This window comes from Sinohyriopsis cumingii, chromosome 1, assembly GCF_028554795.1.
Source record: "Sinohyriopsis cumingii isolate HCF-2022 chromosome 1, ASM2855479v2, whole genome shotgun sequence".
NCBI classification, from domain to species: Eukaryota; Metazoa; Mollusca; class Bivalvia; order Unionida; family Unionidae; genus Sinohyriopsis; species Sinohyriopsis cumingii.
Window position 1 is genome coordinate 192,609,013 of NC_142961.1, and position 12,814 is coordinate 192,621,826.

The 12,814-nt window shown below is 34.1% G+C and overlaps 1 protein-coding gene across 1 annotated transcript in view; it reads left to right on the forward strand.

Moving 5' to 3' along the window:
• LOC149808598 (methylmalonate-semialdehyde/malonate-semialdehyde dehydrogenase [acylating], mitochondrial-like) overlaps positions 1-12,814 on the forward strand; it is a 44,013-nt gene that overhangs the window by 6,366 nt on the left and 24,833 nt on the right. The window contains exons 4-10 of the mRNA XM_089979766.1: positions 52-213; positions 2,760-2,838; positions 3,343-3,497; positions 5,375-5,522; positions 9,684-9,748; positions 10,626-10,682; positions 11,921-11,980. Of these exons, the coding sequence (XP_089835892.1) occupies positions 52-213; positions 2,760-2,838; positions 3,343-3,497; positions 5,375-5,522; positions 9,684-9,748; positions 10,626-10,682; positions 11,921-11,980 (726 nt within the window). The remainder of the gene's footprint in view (positions 1-51; positions 214-2,759; positions 2,839-3,342; positions 3,498-5,374; positions 5,523-9,683; positions 9,749-10,625; positions 10,683-11,920; positions 11,981-12,814) is intronic.

Here is a 12,814-nt window from a genome sequence, read left to right on the forward strand (position 1 = left end):
GATCTATCATAACACCAAGTGCATATTAATAAAAATGTTATTTTTCTTCAGGCTACAAATGAAGTAGTGACCAGGGTACCAGAGGCCACTAAGGGTGAAATGGAGGCTGCTGTTGCATCAGCCAAAGAGGCGTTCAAGACCTGGAAGGATACTACAGTCCTTACCAGACAGCAGTACATGTTCAAACTTCAGAATCTCATTAAGGAAAATCTGGTATATAAACCTGGCATAACGTTTCTGTCTTTATTGCAAGAATGTGTAATGAACAGACTGATTCACTTTGATTTTTGAAAGCTGCATTTCAAATAGGTTAATTAGAGGTCACCAGAATATGACCCTTAAGTGGTTGTCATCAGATCTTCACTTTGGATAGCAGAGATCTGATTTAATCAGATTCAGAATTTGTGTCTTTCTTGTTACATTTAAATGGGCTGTTAGAGTTTGATACCATTCAGATGGTTCTGTAATTTTCTTTTCCTTATTATACACTGTTCTACCTATTGTTTATGGAAAACCTGTTAGCAGGATTATTAGAAGCTGTTTGACTTGGGCAGTCAGACTTTATATGCATGTATAGAAGATCTGATTTGGATTTTTAGGCCATTCTGTTGGTTTTTGCAATTTTTTAAATTGTTGTTTTAAAACCATTTTGTACTTGCTTGGTGGAAGTGGAGGCATATATGTTTTACAAAAACAGATCTTAGTCTCTCTTTTTCCATCAATCAGTTTGTAATTCGTTTTACATAAAGTACTGTAGAGCTAGATTGCTCTACTGTTTTCAGATTTTGTTCAAAGCTTGCAATTGTACTATTGAAGAAGCCTATCAAGTTTGGGTCAAGGTCATCATATTTGCTGGATCATGTGTAACACAAAAAGTATTTTTACTCTAAAACCCCTGGACATGGCCATGTTTATAAGACCATTATTTCTAGTGATTCTTATTTTTTTTAAATAAATAAGAGAGACCTTTTTTTTATCCCTGCTGTACATGCCCATAACCTGTAAAAATAGTAAACAGCCAGGATTCATATAGTTTCAAGTTTAATGCTGTGGCCTATCAGCAATTTGTACCAGTTACTGTCTTAGTAATGATTATAAGGTAAGGCAGAAATAAACAACCGCCAATACACATATTGCTTCATTAACTGATAGTGGCTTTGTGTTTGTTATTCCTCAGAGCACTGATGTGGGGAAAACCCAATACACTAGTTTGCTTAGGGGAACATGATTATTTCAGTAGTTTGATTGGTAAAGCAATTAGTGTGGATGGGTGATACATCTATGGAAGTAAATGTTGAAACTTGGGGATGTATGAGCTGTCTTTGAGGTGAGTAAAGTCCAGAAAAAACTAACTTTTAGATCTCCTGGTCGATGGAATTTGACTTTGTGAATTTCAGCAGCAAGGGAAAACATTTTATACCTTCACGTGCTGCATACACCATAGCAACATTAGTCTTCTGAAGTAATGTATACATCCATCCATTGACATAGCAACATTAGTCTTCTGAAGTAATGTATACATCCATCCATTGACATAGCAACACTGCCTTGCCTCAGGGCAAAAATAGCATTTTCAGTGCTTAGATAAATTTAGCAAGATTTTCCGGTGAAGTTGAACAACTGTACCATCCAGTCACTAATGAGTGCAAAGATGAACATTAATAACATGCATCACCTTCAAATCCTTAAATGAACTAGTGAGAGCAGCAAAAGTCAGTAAGTACAAGTTAATTCTGTATTCCATATCCATAATCCAGTAGATTTTGAAGACAAAAACCTTGTCTGTTTCATTTATTCTTGTTCAAAAATCTCAAGATAAACAGAGCTTGTGCCAAAACCCTTGTTTTCTTTTCAGTCAAAATGATCTATTGTAGTTCATTTGTTTGGAAATTTCTATTTGTGTTTAGTGCAGAAAACTAGATTGTATGAAGTTATTGATAGGTGAGAAATATATAACAAAAATGCTGAACGCATATTAACATGTACATTACAACTAAACCATACATTTGTTGGAACTATAACAAAATGTTGGACTTTTCTTAGCTGTGGCCCATAGAAAAAGTTTGATTACCATGTACAGTAAGATATAAGTTAAGTCCAGACTGCAAACCAAACAGACCCAGATCTGCCTTTGTATAATGCACAAGCAGAGCATGATCTCTGCAGTTGGTTACAAGTAATTAGTTGAGCAAAAGATATAGACCCTAATCTGCCAGTATATGATGCAATGATAAATCATGATCTGTGGCGTGTCTTATAAGGAAGTCTATATGGTAATGTTAAAAGGGACAAATATATGTTGTCATTCTGTTGAGGAAGCTAAATTACCAAATAGTTGGCCTAACTGTTGGTATATTTCTCTTCCAATTGTGATTTTACATTATCGTGCTCATGGAGCACCAGCAGTGTCACTATTTTGTAAGTTGTACAGATAGCATAAGGAATGTATAAATCCTTGTTAGCTTTAAATTTGAGCATGTGGAAACCTTTTCTTTCTTGGAAAGAGATTTGTGGAATAATTTTTTTAAAATAGGAATTCTCAATTTCTGCAGAAAACAAACAAGACAGCCAGGAAAATTTAAGCCATCATGACTACTTTTTATCCCAGATACATGTGGAATATTCAATGAAGAATTCAGTTACCAACAAATCAATACAAAGATATTTAAAAAGCTCAACCTGAAGAAATTTTGAGATGTTTAGTGAACTTGTGACCTAGTTTTGGGAAAGTTTCACAGTCAAATGTGTTTCAATTTAAGACTGAGCTGGCAAAAGAGATCACCAAAGAACAAGGAAAGACCTTGGTGGATGCTGAAGGTGATGTGATGAGAGGGTTACGTAAGTATTCATACATCAAGAGTCTGATTGTTTTCATTCAGTTTAAGTCTAGCATTGTCTTGAAAGATTAGGTTTATTAATTGGGAGTGGTCATGTTATGGAGTTGGCCAGTTTAAAAGGGTTTGATTAGCATTAGAATCATCTTATTGTAAATTTTACAGTAGTTGAATTGGAGAGTGGGTGGTGATGGCCATCTTCTTTACTGACAAAATTTTGAACACTTGGAACAATATTGATTGCCCATTATATTGGCATCAATGTGTAACATAGGAATCATTTTTTTAATCATTATTGCTATCCCAGTCAATAATGATTTTTATACAGTATAGTGTCTTTTCAACCAAGCTCCTGTTTTCCAGATATCTTTATAATCTGTATGGCAATCTGTGAAAATATTTTTTTTTGTTTTATCCTTTGAAGCAGATTTTTAGTTAAAGTTAATTCATACAAGAGAGGATTCCCAATCTACTGGTACTCAAAATGTATGATTTATTTAATTTACAGAGGTGGTGGAGCATTGCTGTAGTATTCCTTCTTTATCACTGGGAGAGACATTGGGTGGTATTGCCAAGGACATGGACACCATCACATACCGTATGCCACTTGGTGTCACTGCCGGCATCACTCCATTTAACTTCCCAGCCATGATTCCACTTTGGGTGAGCAAATAAGCCCTGTATTCTCCAAACTTCTGGAATCTGCAGTTTTCTTTACATCTGTCACATTATCCTGATTTTTTTATTTTGGTTAATAATAGAATAAAAGAGAGACGAACAGTCATACATATAATTATATTGTTATAAAGGATATTTAAAAAAAAATTTTTATACAATTTTATTTAGTGCATTGACATCAAGGCCATTAGGATACAAAGTATCTACCTTGTGAATCCAGTAAGCTTTTTTGCAACTCTATTCATGTCACCATGCACAATATCTAATGGCATGAAAGGAAAATTGAGTAGAGTGATTATTGGTGTTAAACTGTGTTGAAATATTAGAGGAAAATTGAGAATCTCAATAATTGTTTTTATATGAAAGCGATGATTATTTATTCTCGTAGAAACTTCTTGAAGTGTTTGTCGAACATATTGTGTACTACATTTTTTACAGGTTATCAAATACATCAGTTGATATGCTGTTATTGTTATCACATAGAGAAAATACCTCTTTTGTATTAGCGCTACTGAAAGAAGTACTTTCTCTTGTGTAAAAGGGTTTATATTTTTGTTTGAAATTTTGACCCACTAGTAGCATGGTAAAACTCAGTTATATACTTGATGTCCAATTTTCATGGTACTTAGTACTGAAATTAAAATTTCTATATTTATCAGCACCTCATTGTAAAATATGTTCACAATTGGAGCCTTTAGACAAGACAAGCAAATAAAGACTCCACTATCTTGAAATTCTAATATTCAGGACTTGAAAATTCATGGGATCATGTTGAAAAGGCAAGTGAAACGTTTTAGTAATTTTGTGTTATTGCCAGTAAATATTCTGATCAGTCAAATGCTGATTCCTGACTGACCAGAGTTTCTCTTAAATAAAAATGATGTTCATTTGTGAGTATTGCCAAATTCCCTTATTTAAAATAATCCATATTTTCCAATAAAAGTTTGTTTTCCATTTGGTTTCATGAAACTGTTACAAGCACTTTACTCTAACTTTTCAGTAATGTCTGCCAGAAGGAGAGTGGACTGGTCTCAGTTTGTAGTTAATATCAGCAGGTGTTAGAATGGTCAATGAATAAGTTTTAGAAAAGTACCTTACACTTGGTCAAAATCAGGTAGTTAACATCATCAACATTAATATGTCTATGATATACTTTAGCTGGTTGAGTAGGAATTTATTGTGTTTGAGTAAATATTTTAGTACTTACCTGCCTGGACAAGTGGATATTTATATTTTTTCTTCAAATCCTGGATAGGGGCCCCGAGTGGCCGAGTGGTCTAAAGCGCTCACCGTTATGGATCACTGCCATCTCACCTCTGACTGCATTGGTTCGAGTCTCGGATTCGGCTAATCTGGTTATGTGAGAAAGCTTGCCAGTAGCTTCTCGTGGGTTGGTGGTTCTTTCCATTTTTTTCCGGGTTCTTCCTCCACCATTAATACTGGCCGCCATGTATAGCCTATCTTGTGCTGAAAAATGGCATTAAACCCTACAACAACAACAACAGCAATCAAATCCTGGATATGCAGCTATTGTTTAGAAACAAAGTTTCTTTAAACTCGGTTAAATATGTATAGCATATTATTTAGTAGTTTCACAATACAGTGGAACTTGTTCAGATCGGAGAAGAAGAAAGAGAAATTGATTTGTATACTTCGGTCCATTGTAAATTTGAGTTGTAATGGTCATTTTAAACCAGAATGAATGGGAAAAAAATTAAGAGACAAGTGGAGTAATTACATACCTCTGAAAAATTATAAATATCAGTTTGTTGTAAACATGTCCACTCTTTGCACACAAAGTTATATTCCCTGCATCTGTGAGCAGAGAGTCATTTCTAGTCTGACTATCTGTAAATTTGTAGATGTTCCCCATGGCCCTTGTTTGTGGTAACACCATGGTGCTAAAGCCATCTGAGCGTGACCCAGGAGCTTGTATGATGATGATGGCAATGGTGAAGCAAGCTGGCATACCTGATGGAACTGTCAACATTATCCATGGAAGACATGATGGTAAGGAAATTAACAAAGGATATTTTCTTTCATTTACAGTAAATTGCTGTCAGGCCCAATTTTTATTCAACATCTCAGTTTTTATTCCTTAAATCAAAATTGTATTATGTATTGTTTTTCTATATTGATCATAGACCAGGAGATAGTACAGGATGGTCTGTTGTCTATCATCTATTTTCCTTCTCACATCCATCTGTCTATTAACACAAGTTATTGCTGCTCCTCCAAAACTACTTGGAATGTTGATGTGACACTTACCTCCCATGGTGTAGTCGGTCCTGAATGAAAATGGTGCAACTCGCACAACCAATATGGCCATCATGGAGGACTTCTTTACAGTCTTGTTACCATTCCTTCTCCTGCATCATATCAGTATGGGGTTTTGACTAAAAGACTTCTGATGATGTCTAGTTGGTCCTAAATGAAAATGGAGCTGATATGACATCTTACATGCACACAACAGCAACAATCTAGAAACTCTTTTTTCATCCACCTCCAGGTCGATGGTCATTTCAACATGGGGTTTTCACCAGTAGATTTCTTATGATGTCCAGTTGGTCTTATTGAAAATGCTGATGATCTGGGGTCTAATAAGGAAGTCATTTTCACATTGGGTTTTCATTAGAAGATTTCCTATTGTATCTACTTGGTTGAAATGAAAATTACTAGCCCTCACTAAAGCCAGCATATATTGTTATCTCTACTTCCAAATCAAGGACTATATCAGTCTTTCGCCAATAGACGTCTTAAGGTATCTGTTTCGTTCTAAATGAAAATGGTTTTAATCCCATATCCAATATAGCTGCAGTGATGCTGTTGTGATAATCCTGTTGTTACTACACTCCTTTGAATCTTTACGACATGGTGTTTTTGACCAAAAGGTTTCTAAACATTATCTGATTTGTTATAGATAATGAAAATGGCACCAATCTGACATCTAGTATGTCCACCACCATAGCTTATTTGAGAATCTTCTTATAACTGAAGAATATCAGAAATGGTTTCACCGCTCAGCAGTTAAAAGGGAGAAAATCAGTTTTATCTTGAAAATTCTTAAAAGTACTTTTTGCCAGTAGGGTGTCAGTCTCTTCAAGATACTCTTGTTTATGTCTTGACACAGTGGATATTATATATTATTCCACAAAATGGCATGTGTACTAACAACTGCAGTTGGTTACCAGTGTCAGAACAAAACCTTCAGAAGGAAAGCAACCAGACAATCAGCTTCAGAATGCTCTCATATCATCTAACAAGAAGCAATAGTCATGTGCAAGTTTGTTACACCACTTACACTTAACATTTAGAAGTCAATAAGGATTAAATTTAAGAACTTGCATAATTCATGTGAATGGAGTGTACCATATTTATCATATGTGTTGGGACACCATAAATCAATTTTTAAAGTAACTTTTTGTGTGCACTGTATGTTCTTTGACACATTGTTTTTTTTATAGTCGTAAGTTGAGGGACACCTTTTAAATCATTCCAAAATTACATGTCAGAAAATGCACTCCAGCGTAATATATATTTTTCAAAAATTATAAAACTGTGTACTTGGGATAAAAGTCATTAATCCACTGCAGCATCATGTCATAAACCCAATCCTTCTCCTGCACTAATATGATCCATCCTTTCAGTGCATGAATACATGCTGTGAAAAATTATTATTGGAGGCAACAAATCTTCTGAAGGGTAAACTGCAAGAACTAGTGTCATTTTATTTTCATGCTAATTCTCCTTTTTAACCCCCATCTTATTGACAGTCCATCCAGGAATAAGATCAAAGTACACTGGAATTTATCTGTGTTCATGATCATAATGTCAGTGAAATTATCTTCTCTTCAGGCCTACACAAATTCATTTTATTTTCTTCAATTCTTCTGGATAATGCTGAGTCATTGATGTCCATGCATGAAGCATTATATTGTATACTTTAAAAATTCTTCCATTGTTTCATTTTATTTTCTAAATTCCCATGAATATCAGTAAAAAGTTACCAAAGTTGGCTTCCCTGTGTTGGCCGACTTTGTAAATTAACACGTTAACCCCTGGCGCTGCATTTACGTGGTCTCAGATCTAAGGAAGACCAGTCTGAACTGCACAGAGACAGGCAAACCTTTACAAAAAGTAGGATAAGGTGGGCATTTGGAATAAAGAGTGGTCTTGATATGAAAATGATGGGTCCGTTAAGCAAAAAAAAAAACTCCCAGCTTTTATGTTTCTGCTCATGTGCGAGTGAAATCGAAATAACCAATGAAAAACAATATTTCTAATACAACTAGGCATTAGGCTAATGGGAAACCTCTAGGAAGTCCATGTATTATGATGTGTTCAGAAATAGCTCCAAAAATGTGTTTCCTACTTGAATTTCTGGAAAAACAACAAAAACCTCAGGGGTTAATGAGTTAATGGGTGCATTTTGATGACATCACCAAATTTTAATATTCCTTTCATGTTTAATCACTTGTGCATCAGCATTGCACATGAAATACAAATTTAACCATTCCTTGACAATTTGTAAAAAATTTCCAAATCCTTGTAAACTCGTTAACCACTGGGGCCATGTTTACATTGCAGGAGGTAGTAGCCTACTGCCAAGCTCTGTAGTATCAAGGTCATGTATGATACACTAAATCGGGTGGTATTATAGAAAGGTAGACAGATGTAGCTCTACAGATACCAAATAATCTGGAAGTTCTAGTTGTACTACAAAATGCAGAGAGAAAAACCTAATTTTTTGGAGCCATTTTTTCACCCAAAATTCACCCATGGTTGGAATCCAATTTAGTGTTCGGATTTTAGACTTTCTGGACCAGATCTAAGGCAGACCGGCCAATACTGCACACAGACAGGTGAACCTTTGCAGAAAGTATGATAAGATGGGCTTTTGGTATAAAGAGTGGCCTCTATATGAAAATGATGGGTCCATCATGCAAAAAAGAGAAAAAAAGGAACTTTTACCCTTCTGCTGCTCATGCGCTAGTGAAATAACCAGTGAGAAACGATGTTTCTAACACAACTAGGCATTAGGCTAATGGGAAACCTCTAGGAAGTCAATGTATTAGTATGTATTCAGAAAAAGCCCCCAGAATGTGTTTCCTACTCGCATTTCAGGCAAAAACAAAAAAAACTCCAGGGGTTAATGAGTTTAAAAAATTGCCACCCTTAAAAGAATCCAAAATCGGTTTCTGAGGTAGGCCTGCTTTGCATTAAAATAATCTTTGTATTTGATATCCTGTTGGTAAGTTCAAACATTGCTTGCTGCTAGTTTTGTTTATTCATTGCTTGGGCTTCTATTTGCTTGACATCTATAGTCATAATAAATACAAACGGGCATTGGTGCCTGTGGGTAAACAGTGTACACAGCAATGACTTACTTTAATAAAACTTTTTGTAACCCATGCTAACAAAAAGATTGTCATTTGCACTCACGGTGAATGTATTTTCAAATAGTGATTTTTTATTTGCGAGATAGTGTCATATAGTACAATCTTGGTTATTTTGCACCTGACACTATCTTGTGCATGAATTGCAGATGCCTTCAAGCAGTCTTGATATTTTCTTCTTATGTTTGCAATTTTGTTGAATCCAGTTTTCAGTTTACACATCCGGATTCATGGATATATTTTTCCGTTAATACTTATGATGAAAAAAAGGAATTAATGATAATAATATAAGGTTAGTTTCTTTCATTTTATTATCAAATAAGCATTTTGTTTATATATATATAGTATTGCAACGTGCGGGGGGGGGGGGTTCACCAATTAAACACAAATTTATTGCATTTCTTAAGTCTTGGGAAATATGACCTAGGTGAATAAGTTTCACCTTAAGTTCTGGGCGAGGAAAAAAAATTATTTTATCTTGTCCCAGTATATATGGTAAATACAGTATATTATTCTCTGCAAAACATTTTAGATTTTTTTCAAAGTTTATGTCCATACTATTTTTATATGAAGATTGAAATGACTGCATGGTGTCAAAATTGAATATATAGGTTTTTTAAAATCATTTTATAACCTGTATCTCTAGAACAGTTAATGATATTTTCGATAATTTTCTATTTAGATTCAGCAAGTTATTCCTTGTCAACTCAACTTAAGTTACATCACATATGACTGAAACAATTTTCATGAATGTAATATTGGTGTTGTTTTTTAGCTGTAAATTTCATTTGTGACCATCCTGAAATCAAGGCAATCTCCTTTGTGGGCTCAGACCAAGCAGTGAGTACTGACATGTTTCTAAATACTTTTAACATTATTGTATAATTGATGAATCAACAAAACATAATCAGGTCTACTAATTAGCAGAACATTTTCTGTCAATCCAATACTTTTCTTTGGAAAATTTCATTTTATTATATTATTTCTTAATATTTTTAATCCATTATTTGTTTTATTCAAAGGACATTATCCATTATAGTGAAAATTTCATGTAATTTCAATAAAAAATAATCTTATGGGTTATGAAATATTTCATTTACACATGTCGTTTAGTTTTCTCTGTAGCCCAGTTTAGATCTGACTAAATGAAAGCAGCATGTTGACAAAATTGAATGAAAGTGCAAGACTTTTAAATATTTTAAATTTTAAAATTAATCCTTTTTCTCAGTTCAAAGACTATTGTATCCATTCAGAATGAACAATTGAACATACCTTTTGGTAATTGAGTAGCCTCATCCAGATGCATACAGGGGTGTTGGATGAGTCTATTTTTAAGAAGTGGTGAATGCTGCAGGAAAGACACATTTTAATAGCAGTAATGCTACATTACCTGCTGCTACTCTATTGCTTTCCTTTTTGGGACGCAAGCTAAAGATCAAAAGCTTGCAGATGATATAGATGATTGTTTTTGTGGGGCTCTTTTTCCTTCCTTTTTACTACATGTTGATGATGTTAAGATATAATGAGCAAAAAAGGCACAAGGGCACATCCCGGAGAAAACACGGAACACATTTCCAATCAGGTTGTATTGATGCTAAAATTATCTAATGTATGAAAATGTAAGAAATCATTATTACATTATTACTTGTTTGTTATCAAAAGGTTTGAAACTGTTGGCAAAACACTGAGAGGTGAATTTTCAATTTTTTTTTCTCAGGGACAATATATATATGAGCGGGGATCAAAGAGTGGCAAGAGGGTACAGTCAAATATGGTAAGTCAATGTTCCATCTTGACTGAGTCCAAAGGACATTTTATCACCCCAAACTGCAGGTGACAAAAATCCCCATTGTTTTTAATCATTAAATGGGGACAGAGGTACATAAACTGTCCCCTTCTCATCTTGACTTGGGTGTACAAAATCTTTGTATCTTAATCATTACATGGGGACAGAGTTATATAAAATGTTCCCCTCTCAGCTTGACCAAGGTGCAACATGGAGGAAGAAATATTTTAAACTAATGTCTATTAGAAAATGCTCATTGATATTTTCATAGTTTTACAGCTTTAAATATTTGTTTTCTTCTTTTCAGAGCTGTACATTGCTTAATTTGCAGTTTTCCTACTTTAATGATGCTGTTATCAACTGTCATTATAAATTTATTTTTATTTTTGTGGTCACTTCAAATGAGGGAAAATTAAATCAGCACAAAAAGAATGTTTACACAGTGCAATGTTTTGCTTGCTTTTTGTACTGAGTTTTAATTTGAATTGGTTTAAGCTTGTTTTTCTTTTATTGATTGTGTAATAAATTGACAAATCTTTTCCCATCAATCTTTGGGTAAAATGTGATAAATTTTATTTTGTTCATGGATCATAATAATGATTGAGATTTCAGATCTGACGTAACAAATTATTCATTATAAACAGTGCTAATGAGCTAATATTATGGATGGAGCATGCCTACAGAATAAAAATAATTACAAGTTTTTACCAAGCCTTTGTAACAAGCATTTTGATTGATACAAATTTCATAGTGTTGCCGTAAATTACAAGTTATTAGTTCATAACACCAGAATGGAATTGTGTATTTATGCTTCCTTGTGTGCTTTGACAATATTTGTAAATGATGCTTAAAATAGGATAAATTGTTTATTTCTTAAGATACATTATTCTGTCATTGTAAGCATTACTGATGGGATTTATGTGTGAATGACCTTTGCTTTGCTGCAGCCATTTATGTGGTGTGTTATAAATTTGTATACTTATTGGCTTCATGAGTCCTGTAAATACAAAGCCCAGTATTTACTAATTTTCATTGCAAAAAAATCTTAATTATAATTGATTTATTTATTGAAAACGAAATAAAGTTTCATTTTTCCTATTATTAAGGACCTGTTGACATATCTACTAGTTGGAATTCATTGTCCATTGAAAGGGGGTAGATTGTAACATGGATAAATTTGTTTGATTCTATGAGAACAGTTAGACTTTTACAATAAATTTTTTCAGGGTGCCAAAAACCATGGAGTCATAATGCCAGATGCAAACAAAGAGACGACACTAAACCAGGTGAGATTTTGTTGATTTTGACCTTTGTTTCTTGATCTCTTGACTTGTATTAGTAGAAGCTCGGTTTATGCCAATTTGATTTATGTGCTTTAATTTTAAGGCCATTTATAAAGAAGTAGCTTTCAATTTGTGCCACTTTGTTCATTTTTACAGCATTGCTGGCACAGTGTGTTCTGACTCATGTGCAGCTCATGTACATGCGTTTTCATTACGTTTGATTTACACTAATTTCAATTTACTCCATAACTTCAGGAACATATCTGTCATCAATAAAGCATCGCCTATATAGAGAAAGTATTTCTTTAAATACATTACACAATCATAATACATTAGAAAAAACTACTAATACCTTGCAAATCCAGCCCTCCCAGATAGAAAGTTTAGCTAAAGAAAAGCTAAAAGTTGTCTGCCCACTTGTGTGGAGGTTGGGCATTGATCTCCTCCTGATATAAGGGTTGGTAGCAAAACCCTTAAATATCTCAGTTCCTACTTCTGCTCATGCAAAGAAGTATGGTCTTACCACTAGAGAACTTGCAAAAGCCATAATCAATGTTGATACAAGTTGGAGTTCTCACTTCACAAGGAAAATACACTCCATCTATATTTCCACCTTTTCTTTCTTTCTACATTGACAAAGTTGCCTTGGGAATTTTTGCCACACTTTGTCTTCTTTGTCTATTTAATTGTATTTAGGTACTTGCAAAAGTAGCCTATGTGACTTCACAAATACGTTTGGGCTGTACTTTTAATTTATGTTAGTGTGCAAGTCCCAGAGACCTATAGAAAACTTTTAATATATGTATAATTCCACAAAGACTGGCTACATACAGGTGA